Source organism: Dasypus novemcinctus, chromosome 25 (genome assembly GCF_030445035.2).
Source record: "Dasypus novemcinctus isolate mDasNov1 chromosome 25, mDasNov1.1.hap2, whole genome shotgun sequence".
Classification (NCBI taxonomy): domain Eukaryota; kingdom Metazoa; phylum Chordata; class Mammalia; order Cingulata; family Dasypodidae; genus Dasypus; species Dasypus novemcinctus.
In genome coordinates, this window is record NC_080697.1 from 8028 (window position 1) to 35333 (window position 27306).

At 38.3% G+C, this 27306-nt stretch overlaps 1 protein-coding gene across 1 annotated transcript in view; it reads right to left on the minus strand.

Annotated features, from left to right (window-relative positions):
* Positions 1-516: 516 nt before the first annotated feature.
* Positions 517-27306, minus strand: part of LOC101415825 (adenylate cyclase type 2-like) — a 239387-nt gene continuing 212597 nt past the window's right edge. Inside the window, exons 12-14 of the mRNA XM_058287870.1 lie at positions 23942-24011; positions 20614-20711; positions 517-4889 (exon numbers count right to left, since the gene is read on the minus strand). Of these exons, the coding sequence (XP_058143853.1) occupies positions 4775-4889; positions 20614-20711; positions 23942-24011 (283 nt within the window). The 3' untranslated portion in view covers positions 517-4774. The remainder of the gene's footprint in view (positions 4890-20613; positions 20712-23941; positions 24012-27306) is intronic.

Below are 27306 nucleotides of genomic sequence, written 5' to 3' on the forward strand. Positions count from 1 at the left end.
AATTAGATCCCTCCCTCCTACATGGGAGGTCCTGGGTTCGGTCCCTGGAGCCTTCTAAAAAGAAGATGAGCAGACATAGCACACAATGAACAGACACAGAGAGCAGACAGTGAGCGTAAACAATGATGGGGGGAGAAATAGATGAATAAATAATAAAATCTTAAAAAAATAAAATCTGAACAGAAGTTCCTTATAAAAACTATCAGCAAAGCAAACTTACAAAGAGCCTATATGGGCAATGTAAATAATCAGACTAAATCAAATGAAACCATCCTTATTCTATAATGAAGAATAATCTTTTTCAGGTTATGTTTGATCAAATGAAGAATAACTATAAAGAAATATATTTATTGCAAAGGAAAGCTACAGCACACTCCTGTGAGTTATCAGATTCTGCTTCTATTCATTGTTTGAGCCTTTTTTTTTTTTTTTGCATCCATTAGTAAGCTGCAGATAACTGCATGGTTTTATTACCTACCTGTAAATTAAACTGATTTCTGTGATCTTGCATAGGTTATCTACCCTAAATGCTGGACAGAAAGCTAACTTAGTATCTTTTGTAGACTTGGTGGCAAACTGACAAAAGAGGGATAAATCCCCAATCTCTTGACTTATCATAATACAGGTTTCCTCTCTCTATACACATCATCATACCTTCCCTGGAAACACATGACCTAGAGTGAACAGTTACAAATACACCTAAGGTTATAAAACAGAACTTTAGCACCCCCAAACGCGCTTCAGGTCCTCCAGGCTGAAGTTGAAGCTGAGCATCAGCGTTCTCACAGAACAGGCAGGTTCTGACAGTTTTAAAAAATGTTGCATTTATGTTAATGAGCCTGGCATAGTAATAAATAACCTCAATATTTTAAAAGACCAACTTAAGATAATTATCTCAGAGGCCTTTCCTTGACCTAAGGCAGATGCTATAAAAGTGCTAAAAGGGAAACGGACTTGGCCCAGTGGTTAGGGCATCCGTCTACCACATGGGAGGTCTGTGGTTCAAACCCCGGGTCTCCTTGACCTGTGTGGAGCTGGCCCATGCGCAGTGCTGACGCGTGCAAGGAGTGCCCTGCCACGCAGGGGTGTCCCCCGCGTAGGGGGAGCCCCACGCGCAAGGAGTGCGTCCGTAAGGAGAGCCACCCAGCAGGAAAGAAAGTGCAGCCTGCCCAGGAATGGCGCCGCCCACACTTCCCGTGCCACTGATGACAACAGAAGCGGACAAAGAAACAAGACGCAGCAAATAGACACAGAGAACAGACAACCGGGGGAAGGGGGAGGGGCGGGAATTAAATAAATAAATAAATCTTAAAAAAAAAAGTGCTAAAAGCATTTAGAAAATATGTTCCCCACCTGAGGAATGCCTTCAATTGTTTCTAATAACTGAGACCCTCATTTTGTTGGGTAGGTATATGAAGCTCTAAGATTCTACAAATAAGTTAGCATCATCATTGTCCCTATCACCCTCAATCTTCTGGAAAGGTGGAGAGAACAAATGACAAATTAAAACACAAACTGCCCAAATTAACTGAGGACACGGGGTTGCCTTGACCCCAAGTTCTTCCACTGACCCTCGTGACCACTCTTAGCACACCTTTAGGGAAACAAACTTTCCCCCTGTAGAATTATCCCTTGAAGACCTATGTCAATTGACACCCCCGCCCCCAGCAGGAGGTAACGCAAATTGTAGATCTCTAACGACTTATACAAATGGTTATCTCCCACAGTGATGGGCCATTTCCAGGTCCAAGTCTCCCTCTGACACCTCACATGCTAACTTTTGGCAACCAGGTATACTGGAGGCAATGTCAATATAAAACAGCCCTTGAACCACGTTGGAAGGGCCCTTCTGACACTGCCGTCAAAGGAGAAGGGCCTGAATCTTGGGTTCACATGTCACAACTTAAAAGGGCTCCAGGGGAGTCGATGCAGCTCAAGCAGTTGAGCACCTGCCTCCCACACGGGAGGCCTGGGTTCGGCTCCTGGTGTCTCCTGAATAAACAAAAACAAAACAACAAGCAAAACAGATGGAAAATCCAACTCAGGGAAGCTGATGTGACTCAGTGGTTGAGCGCCAGCTTCCCACATATGAGGTCCTGGGTTTAATCCCCAGCCCCTGGTACCTAAAAAAAAAAAAAGGCACCACATTCCAACACTTGGACCTATGGCCAAACTGAAGAATACAACTAAAATTTATTCAGATAAGAAGTAGCTTCCCAAGGTGGACAGCTTCTACCCAAGGTGACAGAAGACTTCACAAGCCCCTGCGTTCCTTGTCATTTTCCTTATATTATTATTTTTTACAATTATTGTTGCATTTCTATTGTTTCCACACCCATTTTGCATAGCTTTTCCATCATGCCTAGAAAATTCTACCACCAAAACACATTTAAGCTCTTTTTGCTTCTCTCCATCTTCCTTCTTGCCATGGCTGGAAAGGTAAAACCCATCATTCGTTTTGCCCAGGCCACTGAAAAAGGGAGGAATCTCACTGACCACCACAAAGCGCCATCTGTATGAAATGCCAGAGTCTCAATTGTCTTACCCACGCCCGATCCCTCTCAAATGCCACCTTTAGAAACATCACGTGTCCTTGATCTCTTTCCTCTCCGCTGAGTCAAGACTACTACCAGAGGAGCTGATTTCCCCTGCCCCACGTGTGCACAAGCAGAAGAGCCTTCATTTATATCCTGTAAGAGGGAAACACCACAGCCGTTAGCTGTGCACCCTCTTTTCCCACCCCCTGGGAAATCTGGCAAGAGGCAATGATTCCCAATATAATGAAAACGGCAAATGACTCACTTGCAGATCCAGAGGCCTCCCCAAGATGTCCCCAACATCTACAGGGCTGGGCTGCACCCCTCCAGGGCTGATTTTGCTTTATGGAAGAAACAAAACTTCTACCAGTTGGGCCACTCCCTGCAGACGTCATTGGACAGTGAGGCGGCAACGCACCTCTGGACGCCTTCTTGTTCCCTTTAGGAATTCATAGCAAATCCGAAACTTCCCACTGGACTACCCCACTTAATTTATTCATACAGGTAAATGCGAGTTACCTGGAGGTGTCATTGATACCAAATGAGCACTTTTCTTGAGACTGTTACAGCCTTAGTTAGGAATTAGCACCAGTGAAAATGGGATTAGAAATGTATCCAAGGAAGCAGATGTGACTCAAGTGATTGGGTTCCCATCTACCATATGGGAGGTCCAGTGTTCAATTCCTGGGGCCTCCTCATGAAGACAAGCTGGCCTGAGTCGAGTGCTGGCCTGTGTGGCAAGCTGGCCAGGGCAGAGAGGTGATGTAGCAAGATGGTGCAACAAAAAGAGACACAGAGGAGGGACAATAAGAGATGGAGCAGACCAGGGAACTGAGATAGCACAAGAGATTGAGCACCACTCTTCCATTCTTGAAGGTCCCAGGATCAGTTCCTGGTGCTGCCTAAAGAGAAGACAAGCAAACACAGAAGAATGCATAGCAAATGGACACAGAGAGCAACAATGGGGGCAAAGAGAGTGAAATAAATAAATCTTTAAAGAAAAAAAAAGAAACGTGTCCATAAGAGTAGGAAAAATTGCTAATTCCACTCCATAACTACTGTTATGTGACAAAATTCTTTAGATTCTTTAACCAAAGTTCTTATAGAGAAGAGCATTGCTCTGGCCACTAGCTGACTGAGCAAGGAAGAGGTTATGCTGTCCCTCAGTACCACCTGCTGTACTTGGATAAACACTTCTGAGGACCTAAAATGCATTTACATGAAATAGTCACACAAACCACAGGGCTCAAACTAGTGAGTCCTTCCTCAAGATGGTGCTTTTGCTCTCTTTGATTGCAGCTGCTTTGGGTCCTTGGTGCAGAAGCATACTCCAAACATTGAGCAGTTTACTACTCAACATAGTCATAACAGTCTCCCTGGTACACTGTAACCTCTCCAAAGTTTTAAATAGTTGCACCCAGCCACCTCTCCAAATGGTGTCCATCTGCCTAGAGTGACAGAAATGCAAAGAGAACAAACACGACCAACCCTACAATATCTGTAACTTTGAGTTAATCACCTGCAATAGTCATCTGGAGCCAAAGGATACTAAGAGAGTAGCGTTAATGCTTTAAATTTTGATCTCAGCCCTTGACTTGGCTAAGGACCAGATCTAAAGGGTGAGGGTGTGATAAATAAAATCTAATAGATTCAACTGGAGGCTCCTGTGCTAAGACCCATGTCAGCAAAACCATAATCTAAGTAAAATTTCTATTCCCTGTAGATGTCCCGATTGCCCAGAAAACAGATTTAAATCAGATGATCAGCTATAGCCATCTCCTTATTCTTATGCCAGCCATCTTTCTCATTGGTAAGCAACTGCCTGCACTAACCATATTGGAAAATGAAGTTTGCTTTAACCAATGAAAATTTTCTCCCAATATATTCTCTTCTACTGCCTATAAAAGTCCATTGCTTTTTTTTTTTTTTCCCAATGGAATTCCTCTCTACCTCATGGCGTTTGGAATCTTCCCAATTCATGAATTGATTCAACAGAACTCTCTGAGACCTAAATAAATTTTGCTTAGGCTTTGTTTTAACACGTCCAACATTTAAAATAATCTTCAGGGTAAAATCTTGGTTCTACATGGGCTGCCTCGGTTGATATCTGGGTCTATAAGCGTGAAGATTTCCTGTTTCTTTACTGAGCTCAGTGTCTCCTGAAATGATAAATCAAAAAACTGCCAGCTTTTGAATGTTTTAATCAAGAATCAGCCTTCTTTTTATTCACACGCTTTTCAAAGAAATTCCATATTTGAGGTACCTACCAAAAGCTGTCCAGCGGAGCAGACGAAGAGGATGAAGGCAAGTGAGAGCGACGCAACTCCAAAGGAGATGCCGAGGGTGGGAGTTCTGTCAGGAAACAAAGAGAAGCAGGTTAGGTGTGCGTGTGCCCATTATACTGGAATCCACCTATGCCTATTTTTTGGCTTAATTAGGAAGTGACTGTACTTCTTGTTAATTTTTGGAGAAATGAAAATGAGTATAAAACAAGTAAAAATTATATCACAATAAAGTGCCTAAAGTTTGGCTGCTGAATATGTTATGAGCTATTAAAACTGCCCTATATCATTGAAACCAGGGACTGGAACAGATATTTGCACACTGATGTTCATCGCAGCATTATTCACAATCGCCGGAAGGTGGAAGCGACCCATGTGCCCATCAACGGACGAATGGACACACACAGTGTGGTCTTTGCACACAGTGGGAGCTTCTTCAGCCCTAAACAGGAAGGGGGCTGCTACACGCCATAACAGGGAGGACTCTTGAAAACCTGTGCTGAGTAAATACGTCAGACACGGAGGACTCATGGACGATTTCTTTTACATGAAATACCCAGAACAAACAAATTCACAGAGAAGGCAAGCGAGAGAAAGGTTACGAGGGCTGGCGGAATTATTGCTTAAAGGGTACAGTCTCTGGAATGAGGAGAATGTTCTGGAACTAGTGGAGAAGGTTATCTCACATTGCTAGTGTACTTAATGTCACAGAATTACGTACCTAAAAATAGTTCAAATGATTTTTCTGTTATGTGTATTTTACCACCATAAAAAAGTAAAAAAAAAATGCAAGCATAGACACCAAAACACCAAAACCTCCCTTTCAGCATCAGTTCTTCACTGAAGAAAAAAGACCTTTTCAACAGCTCCCCCACCCACTCCAGCACCCTCCTCCCTGCCCTCGAAGTCCTGGTGGCTGTGGGTTCCAGGGTGGGCCCACCCTCAAGTCCCAAAGACCCACCTTCCACAGCTGCTCCCGGTCAGCAAGGGAGCGCTGAGTCTTCACCCACCCCAAGCCCCCCTAGCCAGAGTCCCCTCACGTCAACACCCGTCCATCGAAATGTCGGCCGAGGGTCCCCCTCGGCTTCAGAGCGTGGTTTCCACTTGACCCCTGAGCCAACCAACACACAAAAGCAGCCGCGGTCACAGGGGGGAGACTCTCGCTAAGCTAGAAATGTGCCAGGGACAGGCTGCAGGTAGATTTAAGAGTTTTTAAGAAGTGTATGCGCTTCTGAGAGTTTCTTTAAGATCGACATAATTCAAAGCCTCTTAAGACTTTATTTGATCAGGGAACACAAGGAGGTGTAAAAAGGACTGAACTGCAATGTAGAACCAAAGGCAAAATTCAAAGGAAACCGACACAGAACCTCGTGCCAACCGGGCTGACTAGAGACTGCCGAAGAAGCAGACCCGACAGCGAGGAGAGCAGCGAGCAGAGCAGCAAGATGAGAGTGATACGGGAGGAACCAGAAGGCAGCAGCAACAAGCTGACATCACCTTCAGAGCGGAGCTGGAGGCTTTGCATATTTAGTTGATCTTCTCAAAGAAAGTGGTTTCTTTTTAGTTTTATTATGAAGCTCTATGCTTTCTGTTCATTTTCTGTATCATTAATTTATAATTTAACTTTAAAAAAATTCCCTCCTTCTACTTTATTTAGGTCTACTTTGTTCTTCTTGATTGTCATTGGTGGCCAATAAGATCATAAGTATTTTCCTCTAACTACTACCCAGACCAAATCTGACATCTTTCTTAATTATAGCTATTCGTGGCCATTCTCTTTTAAAAAGCCTGTAATTTCAATTTTTATTTCCTCTTAAACAAATGCTATTCAGAAGTCTGATTTTTAAATCCCAAAAGGAGATTATTTTTGGTCAGTCTTTGTTATTTCTAATTTTTTAAGATTTGATTTGAGATTGTAGCTTCTATTATTCTTGCTTTGACAACTTATTTTTCTTCTGGGCTGTGATAAATATACTCTACATCTGTTATGTCTTATAGATTTCAGAAAATGATAAATATTTTCTTTCTGCTGTAAACAAAGCACAATCTATTGACTTGAGCCTGCCGAGTTAGTTAAATCCCCAATGGATTTACTTTTAAGGCTCAATTTGAGCTGTCAGTTTTAGAATGTATTATTAATGTTTTCAACTAGGATTGTGATTTGTCAATATATCTCAAAAGTTTAATAGCTTTTGCTTTGCTTATTTCAAAGAGATGCTGGAGTGCATAAAGATGTGTGATTGTTAAATTTTCTTGGGACTGTAACTTTTCTCAATATAAATTAAATTTTCATGCTAAATGCCTTTACCTTGAATTCTGTTTTTATTTATATTATTGCAGTTTCCTTCTTTATGTAAGCTGTTCCTGGAATAGCTATTTTTTACCCTTTATTTCCAATCTTTCTCTGTCTTTTTATTTTAGCTAGCTCTTTTATATTTACAGTAGAGGTGGCTCTTGGCTTAAGCCCCAGTCCATGGGTATTTTTCTTTGAGTAGGACACTTCTACCAATTCACAATTATGAAATTTACTAGAATATGATCAGTTTGTTCCATCTTATTTTCTGTTTTCCATTTACGAGTTTTTATTCCATTCCCATTTCTGAATTTGTTTGATTAGTTACACTGTTTTTGCTCCATTTTTTCTTTTATCTGTTTGAAAGTTTTATAAAATGTTCTTGTACAAGTAAACCTTATAGATTTGAAACACAGTTATCTGTTTTTCCCATCGATTCTATTTTCTCCTCTCATCCTATCCTTCCTTCTCTTCTTTAACTTCCCAGGGCGAAATAATTTTGGGTTTAAGATGCTGTGATGGTTAGGCTATTGTGTCAACTTGGCCAGGTAATTGTGCCCAGTTGTTTGGTCAAGCAAGCACTGGGCTAACTGTAATACAAGGGCATTTATGGACTTGAATCACCATTGACTTTACTGCAGTGGTAAATCATAGATAGCTGATTACAACTACATCCATCAGGGAGATTGCCATTAGCAATGAGTGACGCTTAGCCCAATCAGTTGAATTCCTTAAAAAGGGAAGTGATTCCACATTGAGAGAGAATTTCCAAGCTCATCTTTGGACAGTCAACATCTCCCAAAACTCGTCGAGAACGTTCAACCCCTGGTTGTGGCCTGCTTGTGGAACCTGGACTTGTGCATCCCCACGGCTGCGTGAGAGACTCTCAGAGAATCGCATACTATTGGCAGATATCTCTTGTTGATTCTGTTTCTCTAGAGAACCCTGACTAATACAGATGCTAATTAATTTTCTTTATGAATCACCATCATTTAAACTTTAAGTTCTATTGACTTCTTGTCTGAACAATGTTACTTAGCTCTTGCCCCTCTCCTCTTAATCTTTAAAGTAATATTAAATTGATTTTTGTGTTTGCTATGGTATGATGTAGGGATTTAGGTTCCTTTTTAATGGGTATTTAGTTATTCTAGCACCATTGGTTGGAAAAGACTGTCCTTTCTGTGTTGGATTGCTCTGGCACCTTTGTTAAAAATCAAAGGACTGCCTAAATTGGGGGTTATTTCTGGGTCTCTCTTCTGTTCCATTATCTACCTGTATGCTCTTAAGTAGACATCATGCTCTCTTAATCACTGCAGCTTCACATCAGTCTTGAAATCAATAGCACGATCCCCTAATTTGTTTCTCTTCTTCAAACATATTTTCTCTTATTCAAGCTATTGTAGGCTCTTTGCATTTCCGTAAAAATTTTAGTCAGCCTTTCAGTTTCCAAAAAGAAAGTCGGTTGTGTTATGATTAGGATTGCTTCAAAAGCTGAAGGCTATGTGGGAGAACAGATACCTTTAAAAAATTTGTGTTTTCCAATCCTTTAACATGGTATAGCTAATTATTTATTTAGGTCCTTTCACCTTGTTTTTAGCAATGCTTTGTAGCTTTAGGTGTAAACATCTTCCAAGTTTTTTATTAAGTTATATTATATGTTATGGTTTTTGATGCTCTTAAAAGTAGAATTTTAAAATTTCATTTTCCAATTTCTTGCTGATAATTGCAAAGAAATAAAGTTAATTTCTGTGTATTAAACTTGTATCATTCAACCTTCTGAGACTCACTTGTGAGTTCTAGTAATGGATTTTTGGTTTACAAAAGATTTTGTATTAATACATAAACAATCATGTTATCTGCAAATAAAGAGAGTTTTACTTCTTCTTTTAGTTTATATGACTTTTATTTCTTTCACTTGCCTATAGCACTGGCAAAGAACTCCAGTAGAATTATGAATAAATTGGTGAGAATGCACTTCCCTGTCTTGTTCTCAAAGTTAGGGAAATAGGTTCAGTATTTCATGATTACGAGTGATGTTAGCTGTAGGTTTTTTGTAGACACCCTTAATCAGATTAAGGAAGTTCTCCTTCATTCCTAGTTTGTTGAGAGTTTTGAATTTTGCCAAATGCATTTTCAGCATCTATTGAAATGCTGATATAGTTATTAAACTTTATTCTATTAATATGGGGTCTAATATTGATTGAGTTTTAGACATTAAACCAACTTGGCATATATGGGATAAACTGCATTTTGTCACGATGTATACACTTTTTATAAATTGCTGCATTTGATTTGGTAATACTTTTATGAAAAATTTTTCTATGTTCATGGTGTTTAATTTTCTTTTCCTAATAATACCCTTGTCAGGTTTTGATATTAAGGTTGTACTGGTCTCATACTAAGACCTGGGAAGTATCCTTGCCTCTTTTTTTCTGTAAGATTTGTGTGCATTTGTGGTATTTCATCTTACAATGGTTGAGAGAATTCACCCAGAAATCATATGGATGTGTAATTTTCTTAGTGAAAGGATTAAAAAAACAAAAAAACAAAAAAACAAAACAAACACAACTTTGATCGATATATGCCCAATTCAAAAGTTCTATTCCATTATATGTCAATTTTGGTAAGTTGTCTTTCCAAGGAATTCCTCGATTTTATCTAATTTGTACATCTTTCTGGCCTAGTATATTTTATAATAGTCCATCTTTATACTGTTTATATCTGTTATATACTGTTTATATACTGTTAATATCTACAGGATCTGCAGTGAATTTCTTTTTATTCCTTATATTGGTAGTTTGGGTATTTCTTCAGTCTCGCCAGTAGCTTAGGGATTTTTAAAAAATCTTTTTCAAAAACTGATTTTTGGCTATTACTTGTCTTATTGTTGTTTTATATTTTATTGATTTACTCTTTTATCTTTATTATTCACCCCCTTATACATACTTAGCTCAAATTTGCTCACCTTTTTCAGGCTTCTAAAGGTGGAAATATAGATGATTGATTATAAGCTTTCCTTCTTTTCCGAATTAAGCATTTTAAAGGTACAAATTTTCCTCAATTTTTGCTCTGCCTATATCCCATACATTTTGATGTTATACTGTCATTATCATTGAGTTCAAAATACTTTTTAATTTCTCTTGTGCTTTCTTATTTAATTCATGGTTGTTGAAAAGTATATAGTTTCTCATTCAAATATTGGGGGATAGTTTAGATATTCTATTGTTATTGATTTCTAATTTGATTTTATTATGGATAGAGAAGAGACTGTAGGATTTTTATCTTTTCAAATTTATTTCAATCTTTTCAAATTTATTGATATTCTTTTATGACTTTGGATATGTTATGTCTGGTTAATGTTTCATGTGAAGTTTAAAATAATGTGTATTCTGTAGTTGGGTTCAATGAATGTCAATTTGTTCTAGGAAGTTGGTAGTCTTTTCCAGATCTTTTATATCCTTACTTATATAGCAAGGTATAAAATGAGATACCAAACATCTCATTATTCTCAAACATTGTTACCAGAAGTTAGTTAATATTACTACTTGTACCACTCCGAAAATACAGATTTGCCTAATTCTCTCTCTGGTTTTGCATGTATCTTATATTAGGTATAAATACCTTTTATGATTTTATGTCTTCCTGATTAATTGATGCTTTCATCATTATCTTGTGTCTCTCTTTATCTTTGATAATACTTCTCTTCATGTCTATTTTTCCTGATATTAACATAGGTTCAGTAGTTTTCTTATGTGTATTCTTTATGTGATACATGTAACCCATCTTTTTATGTTCAATCTGACTGTCTTTGACATTTAAAGTGCATCTCTTGTAGACAGCATGTGATTTGCCCATGCTTTTACTTGGAGAGATTATTCCTTTTCTTGTGGAAGCAGAGAGATTCAATGATTGCGTATAGAAGGCCAGGACTCAGGAATATTTCTGAGAAGGAAAAATTTTTAATGACCTGCTGGGCACGGTGGACTCTTGTCCAAAAAGCTGAGCCCCGAATAGGATTTTTGGGTCCCTTTTATATAGAGGCTGTAGGAGTGGGGAGTCAAATGGTGCTTTGTTTGAGTACCAGATAAGCTTGAATTAATACATATCCCCCACATTCCAGGTAAGCTTGAATTAACATATTTACTTTGCATCCTTCCTGAATACCCAAAGTCTATAGAGCCTACATCATTTTATTGGCTTTCTGGGAACTAGGGAGACTGGAGTGTTTGGCATGTTTAGGAAAGGCGGGGCTGCAGTTCTTATTGTTTGCATGCACACTTGGCTTATGCTGTAATTTTAAATTTTAGCAAGTTTACACACACAGCTCAGGTTATTCATGAAGAAACATACAGTCCCCACACATAGTCCATATCACTTTCATTGAATGATATGGCTGATTTTAAGTTTACCATCTTACTATGTGTTGTCTACTTGTCTCACTACTTTATTTGTATGTTGTGGTCCTTTACATTTGTTGATATTGCTTATTTTAAACCTATCATCTTACTATTTGTTTCCTATTTGCCTCATGTCTTTTTGTCCCCCTGTTTCCCCTTTATTGACATTTTTGTTTAATTGAATATTTTTTAGTACTTCCTCTGTTGGTGTTTCAGCTATATTGCCTTGTAATTTTTAGTGATTGTTCAAGAGTTAAAATACACATTGTTACCAGAAGTTAGTTAATATTACTACTTGTACCACTCCGAAAATACCTAAGATCCTTACAATAATATAGTCCCATCCTCCTCCCCATCAGAAGTCTTAGTACATGTTATCTTTTGCTTTAATCAATTGACCGCCTTTTAGAAAAATTAATAAAAGATAAAAATATAGTCTTTTATGCTCTCTCACTTATCTGGCACGTCCAGTGCTCTTCATTCCCTCCTGTAGATTCAAGTTCCCATGTGGTTTCATTTCACTTCAGTGTGGAGAACTTCTATTAGCATTTCCTGTAGTACTGGTTTGTTGATGATGACTTCCCTCAGCTTTCTAGAATGAATTTTATAGACTATTCTTCCCTAAAATGTATTTTAATGCTTGTTTCCTGGGAATGGTTATTCCACTATGCAGACAGTTGACAGAGACTTGGGAGCTGGGGCAATATATACATTAGAGCCCTTTGTGTTTGAGAAAATATTAGAGGTATTAATATTTGACTCCCAACATTTTTTAATATTCTACTGGGTACAGTGAAGAGGATATCAGAGGAGCTGGATTTTGTTTTGGAAGAATGTATCTAATGACCACCACTTTGCTCCTTCTTTAAATGTCAGAATACACTAAGGGATAGAAAATAATGTTACTAATACCATTGGCTGTCTGTCTTTACTTAATTGAATACATAACAGATGACCATTTAAGCAGAGATGATTATTCTTAAAAGTATGCTATGAATAGCTATAGAAACTGATGCAAGAAGAAAGAGAAAATCTGAATAGACACATGAAAAACAAAGAGAATTAGCAATAAAAACCACATGCAAAGAAAAGCCCAGGCCCAGGTGGTTTCACTGGGAAATTCTATTAAACATTTAAATAATAATTAATGCCAATTCGACTTATTAGCTCTTTCAAAAAATAGAAGAGGAGAGAATACTTCCCAACTTATTCAATGAGGCCAGCATTACCCTGATACCCAAATAAGACAAATACATCACAAGAAAAGAAAACAATAGTTCAATATCTCTGAACACAGACAAAAAAAAAAAAAAATTCCTCAGCAAAATACTAGCAAAACAAATTCAGTCACATATCAAAAGGACTATAAACCATGACCAAATAGGACTTATCCTAGGAATGCAAGGTTGGTTTAACATCTAAACATCAATTAATATAATATACCATATTAATAGAATAAAGGAGAATAAAAGGGAAAAAACATGATCATCTCAATAGATGCAGAAAAAGAATTTGATAAAATCTACTGCTCTTTCCAGATAAAAACAACCAATAACCAGGAATAGAAGAGAACTTATTCATCCTGATGAAGAACATCTATGGAAAACCCACAACCAACATCAAACTAAATGTTGAAAGACTGAATGATTTCCCCTAAGATCATGAACAAAACAAGGATGTCTATACTCATTACTTCTATTCCACATTGTTCTAGAGGTTCTGTCCAGGGCAATTTAGGCAAGAAAATGAATACAAGCATCCAGATTTGAAAAGAAGGAGTGAAAATATCTCTATTTGTAGATGATATAGAAACGTATGTTATGATCTGAGATCCAGACTCAGAGGCTGCTCAGACTCTCACTGACATGCTCAACTGGAGGTTGTATAATGTTTGAGTCCATGGCATATTGATATTCTTGCTCAGATTAATGTACTTCCCATTCCTTGAGTCAGGGAACAAGACACGCCATGAGGCATAGTGATGGTTGTTCAAAAGCTCTTAATTATAACCATTTATCCTGCCTGTTCTAACAGAAGAACATTGAGGCCCATCAAGCATACCAAGATGTTTGTGTAACTTAATCAATTTAATTAACAGTCTGGTTGCAAACTGTTTCTCTTTGAACACACAAATATAACTGATTTATTCACTTAGTAAAATGCAAACTTCACTCTTCTTTGTCATGAGGAAGGAAAAATTACACTCTTATGTAAACATTTTTGACTCTGTCACTTTAATCAAGTCTACTGTTGTAATATTTAGAAGACACTGATTTGAGACAAGTCCCTCTCCCCATTCTGGATCTTCTTCCCAGTCTTCTTCCCAGCCACCTGCTTAAAGGTGGTGCTGACAGAGATGAGGAAGCACATTTGCTGATAGGAAACTCCTTGCAGAGATACACTCCTGCAAGAAAGTCTAAAAATTATATGAATTATAAACACTTTCCATGGGAAAATAATTATGTCATTCTCTGGAATTTAATTTAATGTGATGGATTTCATGACACCTCTCCCTCCCTGCCCTCACCTCCTATCCCCAAATAATGAGTTCTTATCAACACCATAATCACATCTGTTGCATGATATTTAAGTGTAGGTGAGGAGAACTGTGTTCCTGAGGGAAGAAATGTTTTCTTTTAATTATATGTTAACAAGAGATAATACCTGCCCCCTTGTTTTAAGAGACAGAACTTCAAAAATAAAAGGGAATTTGGTCATTAAAAAGACTCCAAAGGTGAAAAGAAGGAAGGCATTTAAACATTCATCACCATTACAATAGCCTTTCTCCAATAATAGCAATTTGTTGGTTGAGATGCTCTGGGCATTTGAGGGTCCTGTGATGTGGAAAAGAACAAGGAACTATATTTGTCTGAGTAAGGAAGCTTCCACTACATGGTGACAATAAGGATGGAAGACTTAAATTGTTAGACACACAGTTCCCCAGAAGCACTCTCTCTCCAGTCATTCCATAGATGACTTCAGATTAAGCACTATCTAAATGCTGAATTTTCCAAATATGGCTCCACCTCCAGCCCCTCCCATTAACTCCATTTGACCAAGGCTCATAGCTGCCCCCTTCTGAGGCACCCTACCATCTGGATGTCAAATGTGAACATGGGTCTTTAATGTCTAGCACTGAACTTATGGTTCCACACCTCTCCCACACTATGTTCCTACATCCAGCAACACTGTTTGTAAATGGCAAACTCCATTTTTCCAATTGTTCAGGGCCCCAAACCACAGAACTTAACTCTCCCTTAACTCTTCACATCCAACCCAGCAAGATATGCCTACATCACTCTTCACTATCTATCCTAAATTTGATCGCTTTTTAACCCCTCCCCTGCCATCCTAGTTCAAACCATCATCATCACTTAACTGGTCTTCCTAATTCTACCTTTGACCCCAATTCCCCTGCAGAAACAAAACTGATACTTTCATAACACAGGTAGAGCATGCCCTTGGCTGAGAATTCTCGAGTGCTTCTAAGAATGGAACCCAAAGTCCTGGCAGTGGCCTACAGGGGCTGGTCGGATGTGCTCTTCCCAGTCTGCTCCTCTCCCATTTCCCATCACTCTTTCCCTGGCCCACCTTGTTCCAGTGACCCTGCTGCCTCACTATTCCTTGAACTCAGGTTAGATTGCCATCATCTAGAATGTTCTTCTGCTAGATAGCCACATGATTCACACTCCCACTTATGCACACCTCTGCTTCTATGTCACATAATCCGCGATGCCTTCCTGACCACTAACACCAGCAATACCACCTTCCATCACTTCCCAGTCTCTACTCTGTTTATTTGTCTATTACATGATCGTTGTTTATCCTAATAGAATGTAAGGTATATGGGACAAGGGACTTTAGGGGCTACTGCTGTTTTCCCAGCATCTCTAACTGGGTAGTTATGTGGTCCCAATAACTAGCGGTTGGATGATTCCTTGACTGACTGACTGATGTATGTAGGAATTTCTATTGTATATATCTTCACATATATTTTATGTACTTTTTCTATTATAAATGTTGAAAAGGTAACCCTAGATAGAAAGCAAAGTTATACTGGTCTGTTTCATCAAGTTAAAATGTGTTCAGCTTTCTTTTTACTGTCATAGTTCCTCAAATTTTACTATAGCAGCTATATGTAGCTAACTAGAGTCATCAGTTATTTCTGGAGAGAGCAGTGGTTCACAGAACATCCATTTTTCCGTGATAATAGAACTTTTAGTGAGGGGCCTGGGGGCACAGGCTAAAGACCATATTCCAGCCTCTCTTGCAGCTAGGGCTGGATATGTGATGAAGAACTCTGCCTTGGGATATAAACTGCAGAGTCATAGGTAGCTCCTCTGAGTTTTCTTCAAGAGATGGCATGTATGAACTCTTTAAACTCTCTGATTCCTGGTCTTTTCCTCCATCCTGTTGCTTATAATGTGGATGCTGCCATCTTAGAGAATGAAGAGGAGCATGAAAGCTCAGGGACAGCAGGGTGAATCAGAGGGAGCCCTGTCTCCAAAGGCTCTGAGGGATGGAGCACGATACCACCTCCAGCTGCCACCTCTGGCCTTTATCTATGTGTGGGAGAAGGAAACAGATAACTTAGTCAAGGCACTAATTTTGAGGTATTCTCAGATGAACCTAATCCAAACCAGGGTATTCATCTCTGTAAAAGCTATGTGGTTTATTTAGCTTGGGCAAAGAGAATTATCTTGTTTTTTTTCTTCTCTTTGTTCCATTTTTTCCTTAATAAGCATATAAATAAAAGTGACTTTTGAACTATTAAAGTATAAAGGAATCTCAATAGAATAATAGTTCTAAGATATTTAAGATTATAATTTAGCTACTAATTTTTACTAATTTTTCTTAGCTATAATATAATGTTATTCTCAATTCAACATGGGCTAATGAAACATAATATTTAGCTAAAATTTGTGAGAAAAATATCATTGTTAAAGCAATTACTCATGCATGGCTTAATACCATCTCTTTAGTTTGCCATACAAGATTACTGAAACAACTAAAAATGCAAAAATAATTCATGTTTGAACATTTTTGATGTTTGAATAGAAGTCACATTTGTGATAAATTTATACTATAGGGTGGGCAGAAGTGAGAGAAGAACTCTAAAAAGAAAAACCCACAAATAATTTAATTACAGCTATTCAAATTCTGAGACTAGAGCCAGATGCAAACTTTAAGGGTCAAACAACAGGTAAACATTTCTCCCTACTGCTCCTTTCACAGTCAAAATTTCCTCTCTTATTTGTTATGTCATCATTACTCATTCATTCACTCATAAACCATTGATTTTTTTCTTTCCTTTTTTCAAAAAATAAGGCCGTTTACCAAAAACAAACAAACAAACAAACAAAAAAAACAACAAAACTACAATTCAATAAGTAAGGGGATGTCAATCAATATGGCGCAAAGAGGGTGTTCAAAAGCAGACCACTGAGAAGCATTGAGGGCAAATGGCACAGGGGTGCCAGGAATCCCAGGGGCTGACACATGCTGCAGAGCGTGAAGTTTGTCTACTCATGGTAGAGGAGTCTCAGGCATTTGCTTAGTGGGAAATTTGAACTATGCTCTTGAATAAAGTCAGAGCCATGATGTGCTGTCCCACCAGGAAATAGGGGAGAAAAAACTGGGTCCACCAGCCTGGCAATGATCAGAGAAGTTGTCTGCCAAGGGCCATGAGTGGAAAAGAGTCATCTATGAAACTGAGATTCCCAGTCTTGCTCTCTACAAGGGCCTTGATCCAAATTCATGGTCCATCTCATGTGGGAACCTCAACTTGAGGATTTAACAAAATATTTTTATTTGAACTGGTGAGCCTATGGGTACCTGGAAGAAATAAACTGGAAACTATGCCATGGGGATGCCTTCACAATGCAGAACACATGAGATATCTATGGCCAAATCCCTTGCTGCTGATGAACTCACATTAAAAAGATTCAGATAACAAGGGAACACACCACTATGAGACAGTCAACAAAGAGACTAAATGCCAGAAATCACATATTTATGGACTATAATGACAGAACAAATATAAATACGTATATTTAAAGTGTTCATAGAAATGAAAGGAAAAGTGAACCCCAAAGATGAAATATAGAATCTTGAAAAATTTCAAGTTTAAAAGGAACCAAATATTTTTCTTACATATAAAAAAATCACTGAAAGTAAAACTCAGTGGGGATGATGAAATCATCACAACATAGTACAAAGAAATAAAGCATAGAAACTTGGAGGAAAAATTACAAGGCCTGAGACACAGAATAAAAAGAACAGCATATACCTAATAAAAATTCCAGGAGGAAAGAATAGAGAAAGTAGAAAAAAAGCAATGTAGAAGGAGAAAAAGGCAGAGAATTTTCAAGAACTGATTGAAAAATCATACTGGGGCACTTCAGTAAATAAGAACAAGTATACATCAAGAAATAATACTGTGAAAATCCAGAAAAGATAATCAAAAAGTACACAGAGGAGAAAAGCAAAATACTAAAAAGGAATGAGACTGATAGAAGACATCTCATTAGCAGCAATAGAAGCTGAAATACAATGGAATATCATCACAACGCTGAGGGAAAACAGGTGTTAAACTAGAATTTCATACCCAGTTAAAGTACATCACTAAAGAACAAAAGTGGGAAACGGACTTGGCCCAGTGGTTAGGGCATCCGTCTACCACATGGGAGGTCCGCGGTTCAAACCTCGGGCCTCCTTGACCCATGTGGAGCTGGCCCATGCGCAGTGCTGATGCGTGCAAGGAGTGCCGTGCCACGCAGGGGTGTCCCCTGCATAGGGGAGCCCCACGCACAAGGACTGCGCCCCGTAAGGAGAGCCGCCCAGCGTGAAAGAAAGTTGCAGCCTGCCCAGGAATGGCGCCGCCCACACTTCCCGTGCCGCTGACAACAGAAGCAGACAAAAGAAACAAGACGCAGCAAATGGACACAGAGAACAGACAACCGGGGGAAAAGGGGAATTAAATAAAATAAAAATAAAAAATCTTTAAAAAAAAAAAAGAACAAAAGTGAAATAAAGCAGATAATACAAACAAAACATGGAAACTATTGCTACTTACTCAGTCCTCAATGAAACCGTTAATAAATGATACGTATTAATTAGAAGAAAAATACACTATAGTTTTTGAGGAACGATGACAAACTTTAGAATTTAGTAAGTAAAGAATAAATTTTAACATTTTAATGTCAAACCTTAAAAGAATAATAAACATAAACATGCAACTTACTAACCAGTAAAGAAAATAAATAATAAAGAAAAATCAATCAATCTTCTAAGAGTTAGGGAAGGGGAAAAGAAGCAAAGAAAAGCAATGTAATTAAAACACAAAATGGTAGAAGTGGGCCTCCACACAACAGTAAATAAGATGAAAACACAAAAGTCATATTAATATACAGGAAAAATATCAGATTGAATAAATAAAAAAAAAGAAATTCAAATAGATGCCCTTTCCAGTAATGTAACTCAAATAATATCATTACCAAGGGCATAGAAACATATCTACAGTAAACACAACACAGTATTTACATTTGTAAAGTCTGGATTGTGGCATGTGAGTATTCATTATGTTAGTTACTCTGTACTTTAACTATGAAATAATTCATTTCAAGTAATTTTTTAAAAGAAAAACAAAAAAATCAGGATATTAACATGATATAATGTAGAGAATATAAAAATAGTCAGCAAATAGGAAGATGTAAAAAAATAAATGAAACTACTTAATTAAGATTAATAAGAGCCCATTTCCTTGGTAACACTTGCTTTGTTTATGTAACTTTTTAAATGCCTTCCAGGTAGAAAGCCTAATGCATGCAGATTGGGTTGTTTCTCTCCCACACTGTGTGGTATAGGCCTAGCATGTAGAAAGAGGTTGATTTGTTAAGCGTGTTTTGAATGAAAAACTTATATGTTGACATTGGGAAATTCCACTGAAGGTTTTATAAATCTAGAAGGGCACATATGGCATGGCCCATGTATTTCAACACTTAGTTATGGCAACGTGTGCCTTGTGACAACTCCTTCTAAAAGGGGGTAGATAGCTTTAGAGTTGTACATATTAGAATAATATTTCGACTTTTTACTTCTATAAATGCCATAGTATTGGCTCAGTGCCTTGGTGGATCCTTCAGGGTAAAACTGGAAAGACAGACCACTTCTTTCTAGTCTGCTCAGCATCTTCATGAGATAAAATGCAACCCAATCTCAGCAATTCCTGCTGTCCTCAAATTCTGGCTGCACCACTGAAGTTAAATGCAAGCATAAACTAAATCCCACTGGATTGAAAATGGTCACTTTGTCTTTACAAAGTTAATAATGATAAGGGGAAAGAAAATACATCTTGGCATTTCTTTTCATGTCCTCCATCCTGGTAAGAATAACAGGCATGTTTTTTTTTTTTCCTTCTGTTTTTCTTTTCTGTGAAACTGTAAAATGAGAATCTGTTTAAAAAGGACACTTAAAAAAAGTCACTTGGCTTATATTGCACTCATTCAGAAGGTTTAAGCAAAAATATTATCTAGAAACATAAGTGACTGGTTTTTCCACAATAGGTGGAATTAGAAAGAGCCTATGCCAAAGTGCTACCGTGTGGATGAAATCCAGTTTGCTCAGTTTCTTCTTCTGCACTCCCACCCAAGTCTTTCTTGGGAGAGGCCAAGTTGAACGTGACTTCTAAAAGGCAGAGTTGGCTGCAGAGAGGGGACTTCAGAGACAGGCGAGGGAAGTATAATTCACAGAATGTGGAAAAAGGACGGATGGCAGGGAAAGGCAAGGTAATGCTACTATCAAAACGACATCAGATGACTTTGTTTCAGTTAAGTTCATTGGGCCACATTTCCTAGACCAGAAATACAGAGATCCAATCCCTGAAACACCATGACCACTTCAAAAATCCAATAGTACCATGACCAAGCACGACAAACGGGGACCCCTCACCATCATAGAGCAAGTTATGCTCTATGGGACATGCTAAACAACCTCTCACTTTGGACATTAAGACCCGTTCACACTCAGCAACATAACTGAATTAGAGTGGAAAGAGTATACCACAAAGCAAGAGAGAATTCCAATGGAAACCCAGGTATACTTACTTTGGCAACACGAGAATCTGCACAATAAAGATGCAGAAGAATATGAGGCAAGCACAGGTCACGTAGTACTTGAATGCTGGCAGTGCAGTGGCTCGGTACTAAGGGGGAAAATAAATCATTAAAAGTGGTTCTCAAAGAGAAGGGCTGCCGACATTATCTAGCAACCTAATGGTAGAAATTGTAGACCGTGGCAAGAATAAGCAAAGGATGATGGTCCTTATCTCTGAGGTAGTGGGCAGAAGCCTTCGGCCCTCTAAATGATGAATAAGTGACTTCTCAAAACCACGATGTGAACGAGTGGAACTCTTCAGAAACCCTTTAACAGAGGGTCAGATCCTTCCAGTACGGGGAGAAGGGGCACCTGACCAGAAAAAGGTGTGACTCCAAGGGACAGATGGCCCCTTCGGGTGCCTAGTTCCTCTGCAGGTCTGGTGCCTGTAAACAGGGAACGGCTTTTCACATAATAGTAGTTTACCGCTGAACAGTATTGAGGGAAAGCGAGGTTATTTATTCATGTTGAGGTCTTATCTTAATGCTCCCTAGAGGTGGTGAGGACAGTGACAGACGGACAAGTCCTGGGGCTCTGGTGCAGGGCCGTGATCGAGCCCTGTGCTTGGGCGGGGGTCACACGGTGAAGGGGCCCAGGCAGCAGTCTACCTGGGACGGCGCCTGCTTGACACAGGTGCATGCAGTGCGGGGCCACACCTGCGGCAGCCACCACGCTGCCGAAGGCGGTTTCTACCTCGTGTGGCCGTGCCCACGCGCAGGCCCCCTAGAGGTCTCCATCTTTCACTTCATGTCATCCTTACACCCTCGTGAGGCAGTAGCTGTGATTGTTCCTAGCGTGGGATGAGAGACCTGCAGCCTAGAATGAGTGAGTGACAGTCCAGGAAGATGCAGCTCGATCATCGTGAAACCAGGGTTTCCATCGTGAAACACAGACCCGCCTCGAGCGCATCCTCCCAGTCTCACAGCTACATGGCCTTGCAAAAGAGGGTTTTATAACACAATGACAGGAAATAGAGTCTGTCATTCAAACTTCCCGAAAATACTGACAGGTTGCAGTAATTATACTTGCACAGACTGTTACCGAGTCAAGGGAAACACATGTGTTTCTTGGATTTTAGCTTCAGAAGGGCTGTCTGCAGGAGCTCCAGTTTGTCCACTGGCGTTTGTCTTCTGATATGCCTCATTACCTTTTTTTTTTTTTAAGATTTATTTATTTATTTATTTCTCTCCCTTTCCCCCACACCGGGGTTGTATGTTCTCTGTGTCTATTTGCTACGTCTTCTTTGTCCACTTCTGTTGTTGTCAGCGGCATGGGAATCTTTCTTTTTTTTGCATCATCTTGCTGTGTCAGCTCTCCGTGTGTGCGGCACCATTCCTGGACAGGCTGCACTTTCACACTGGGAGGCTCTCCTTACGTTGCGCACTCCTTGAATGTGGGGCTTCCCTCCGCGGGGATGCCCCTGCGTGGCACGGCACTCCTTGCGTGCATCAGCACTGCACATGGGCCAGTTGCACACGGGTCAAGGAGGTCGAACCGCGGACCTCCCATGTGGTAGATGGACACCCTAACCACAGGGCCAAGGCAGCTTCCCCCTCATTACCTGTGATGGTGTGAACTGTGTTCCCCCAGAAGGCACATTTATGTCCTCAACCCCTGTCCTATGAATGTGAACTCATTTGTAAAAATCTTTAAAGATGCTGTTAGTTAAGATGAAGCCAAACTAAATAGGGTGGGCTGTAATCTAATCTGACTGGTGTCCTTATAAGAGGAAATTTGGACACAGAAAGAGAAAGAGGGAGACAGAGACAGTGAGAGAGCAAGACCCCTTGACTTCCACCCTCCAGAACCATGAGACAATAAGTTTCTGCTCTTTAAGCCAACTGTCTACGGTACTTTGTTACAGAAGCCCTGGCAAACTAGGACACTGCCTCTTAAGGAGCAGGCCAGAGATAAGTGGCCAAATGGGAGCTTACATCTTTATGCTCTCGAACATTTGCCTTCAAGTTGGTCTTTGCCAATATGTACACATGGGGAATGTTAGCAAGAGCTGCATTTTTAAATGATCATCACTTTCCAGTTTTCAGGAATATCTTTTTGGTGAATTTTGTGACTTGACAGTCAGGAGAATTTACTCAGTGATGAAGTAGTACTAGCACAACCACTGCAATGTGAGCTCTATGGATTCAATTGAGCTCTTATCAGGGCTTTATGCAGAGACATGAGTTGGAATTGCCATTGTGGTAGTATATACACTAAAAGGGACTTCTATGTGGAAGGAAAGCATGTAGCATTTAAAGAGTAACTAGCCATTAAGATTTGTTATTCAAGGATGAGGTGGTCAATAGTAATAAATTACATCAAACATCATTTTGGAAAACAATGGAAACAAACATTTTGGAAAACATCCTAAGTCCCTTACTTAGAAATATGCAATTGATATTCTTGACCACTAACACAATAGAAGTTCAATCCAATGATTCATTTTGCAAGGAATTTTGATATTTCCTTTCGGTATTTATAAAACAATGAACTGAGTTTTCTCAAGGAACTTTTAATATCAGTACAGTGGCTGCAGAAAATGATTTAATAGCTTATTTCAAACTAAGCCTGTAATTATATGGTTGGAGATGGAAATTACCTCTAACTCTTGTTCCTTTTCTAGATCAACAAAAATAAAAAGCTAATGAAATAAAGTTGACTCAGAAGAATGCTTGTCCTTTCTACAATAGTTACTGAATTCATTTTAGTACATACATGCAAAGGTTGACATGTAAGAACTGAATATCTGTCCGTTGGTTCCCTGAAACAGTTCTTACTTTAGGAGTCATACTACAACATATAAGAAAGTATTAAGATCCAACACAACTTAAAAAATTGGGTTCAAATTTTCCTGAACGCTGAATCTGAATCTCATATTTCTGGCAAAAATTTTAAAAATCTGTGTAAAGACACTGTCAATTGGTCAGAAAGGATTCTACTTTCTTTTAAAACATTTTCTAAGAACACTTTGCATTGAGAAAGCCAGTGTCAGCTCCTGGTGCTTTCCCTTAGCCCAAATCAGGAAAAAAAAAAATTAGCCACCATTTATACCAGGAATGTGGAGATTGGTGGCTAGCCGAGGATGGAAACTGGGTGACAAGAAACATTATAAATCAATATATGCATTAAAGAACCACAAAAAAATTCCAAAGAGTTCTCATATAATTAGAGGAAGTTTAAAAGTCATATGTAAATAACATGAGCACACTCTAATGAAGGATTTTTAAAAAAAACTAACATTTGAGTAAAAACAATTGATTTAAAAGAAAAACAGCTTACTTCTTTCTCTAGTATTTTATTATAGAAAAGCAATGAGATTCTCTGGATGTCTTCAGACTTGAGCCATTGCCTGGAAATAAAAAGGACAGACACATCATAAAACTAAACATCGGGAACTACTTGTTAAAAATGACTTGCATTCCTCCATCTTGATTATAAGCCTTCCCAAACCAAATACTTCTCAAAATGTATAATGCCCAACAACTGGATATAGAATTTAAAGAATGCTAACAGCATTTCCAAGTAGAAAATTCATAGGCATGCCCTGCCCTCCTTGGAAAATTCTATATTACATATGATCTGTCATGTCAAATTTAAACTCAAGTTCTCCAAATTAAATAACTAGGGCTATGCCATCAAAAAGATCCAAGCACATCAGTGAATTTGTTTCCTGGTGTTTTTCTGAAATCACATGGTAGTTTCATCTGAAGCATGTGGTTCATGGGCTAGTCTCATTTTTCTTAGCTTATAGAAAACAACCCATCATAGAAAGATCAGAAAATATCTTCCACACTTAATGAAAATACATACATTACAATTTACCCATTTATACAAAGTAAACATAGTGTTTGAATACAGCTTTCAAAAAATTGGTAAAATTCTAACATAACAAGCAATTGGTTCAGAACTCTAGCATAATACGTTGATGAAAACAAATGCAGACATGCATAAATGCATCCCTCTCTTTGAGATGTTGAAAATTAAAAATTATGTGGAAGTGTGCATTCTTATATATTCACAGACTTTTAGAAATGTGTTTGCAGAAAGAAGCTGTGAGTAGAGACAGACCTAAGGACAAAAAAAAAAAAAGTCACCTGCCACTTGAATACTTTATATAATTGCAAGATAAATATTCGCATAATGCCTGATACAGTCACACATTTAGCAATAAAATAAACACACACCTCGTGAAGTAAGGTGCTTGAAATAGAAAGATACATTTTATATTCATGAGTTCAGGAATGTGAGAAAAAATCCAAATCTATGCACAAAAAAATGTCTAGATATAATTGTCAAAAAACATACTACTTTTCTCCAAAGAGGAAATACAAATAGCCAAAGAACACATGAAAAAATGTTCCATATACTAGCTATTAGAGAAATGCAAATCTAAACAACAATGAGATGTCATCTCACACCACGCAGAATGGCCGTTTATTGAAAAGCAGAAAACAAGTACTGGAGAAGATGTGGAGAAATAGGAAAGCAACTTCACTGTTGATGGGATTGTGGTGCAGCCTCAGTGGAAGACAGTTTGGCGATTTCTCAGGAAGCTAAATATAGAATTACCATATGATCCAGCAATTTCTCTACTAGGAATGCATCCAGAAGAACTGAAAACTTTGACATGAATAGACATCTCCACAACAATGTTCATAGCGGCATTATTCACAATTGCCAAAAGATGGAAACAACTCAAGTGTCCCTCAACCAATGAAAGGATAAACAAAACATGGTATATACATACAATGGAATACTATGTTGCAGTTAGAAGAAATGAAATTGGGACACATATGATAACATGATGAATCTTGAAGACATTATTCTAAGTGAAGTAGGCCGGACACAAAAGGACAAATATTGCATGGTCTCATTGATATGAACTAAATATGAATAATAAATACATGGAGTTAACAAGAGAAAGGTTGAGAAGAACTACAGAACTACAGATGCTTAGTGTATTTAGAAGTTTAAATTGACTGTAAAAGAGTGGAAGTGTATGGTTGATGGTAACACATTACAGTGAGTAGCAGCTGATTTATAAATGGGATTGTGGCTGAAAAGGGTAGTCTGAGGATGTAAATGTCAATTTAAAGAAAGCTAGAGAATAATCTAGGGACTAAATAATACAGTGAACACAGAGGTGGATGAGAATTGTGGTTGATGGTACAGATGCAAGAGTGTCCTTCTGTGAGCTAAAGTGGATGAATGTCACTATTGCAGGGTGGTGGAAATGTGGAGAAGCATGGGGAAATGCAATTTGTGTGACCTATGGACTGTGGTTAGCAGCAACACTGTAATATTCTTGCATCAATGCCAAAGACGTACTGTGTTGATAATGGGGGGGTTATGGAAAAAGTGTGCCAAATGTATGCTATGGACCATAGTTGGTATTAACAGTCTGATGATATTATCTCATAATCTAAACAAATATTCCACCATGGTGTGGTGTTTTGGTGATGAAGTGTTGTATGGGAATTCTACACACATGCATGATTATTTTGTAAGTTCACAACCTCTGTAATAAAAATATATTTTAAAAAATAGTAGGGTGGGTTGGAAAAAATACATTGAATATAAGATATGGGCTATAGTTAGTAGTAACTTTTTTATTTTTTAAAAATTAATTTATTGAAATATATCAACCACACACAAACATGCATAAACAATAAGTGTATAGTAATAGTTGTGAACTCACAAAACAAACATATATAACATCATACAGGTCTCTCTTAACTCACCCTACCACCAACACCTTACATTGTTGTTGAACCTTTTTCACTAATGATTAAAGAGCATTGTCAAAATATTACTACTAACCAAAGTATTTTCCCCCAACCCTCCTATTATTATCTTCATGTCATTTATATATGAGCATACATAAACAATTAAATGTATAGTAAAAGTTGTGAACTTACAAGGCGAACATGCATAACATCATATAGGGGTCCCATACATCAACCCTCCACCAACACTTTGCATTGTTGTGAGATGTTTGTTACAAATTATGAAAGAATAGTGTCAAAATCTTACTACTAATTATAGTCCTTATCTTACATTTGATGTGTTTTTCCCCCAACCCACCCTATTATTATTTTTTAAATATATTTTTTATGACAGAAGTTGTAAACTTATAAAACAATCATGGACATGTGCAGAATTCCCAAGCAACACCACTTTTTTAACACACCACACTGTGGTGGAACATTTGCTACAGATAAGATAATATCATCTGATTGTTACCATGTCCATAGGATACATTTGGCTCTTATTTTCCATACTGCCCCATTATCAACACACTACATCTTTGCATAGATGCAAGATTATATTACTATTGCTAACTACAGTCCATACCTTATTCCAGATGTATTTTTCCCATGCGTTCCCAACACCCTGAAGTAGTGATATACATTTGCTCTAGCTCACAAAAGACACTCTTGCATCTGTACCATCAACCACAATTCTCATCCTCCTCTTGGTTTACTATGCTATTCAGTTCCTCGATTATTCTCTAGCATTCTGTCAACTGGCATTTACATCCCTAGACTACCATTTTCAGCCACATCACAATTTATAAACTAGCTATTACCCACTATTTGTTACCATCCATTCTACACATTTCTACACGTTTACAGTAAAGTTAA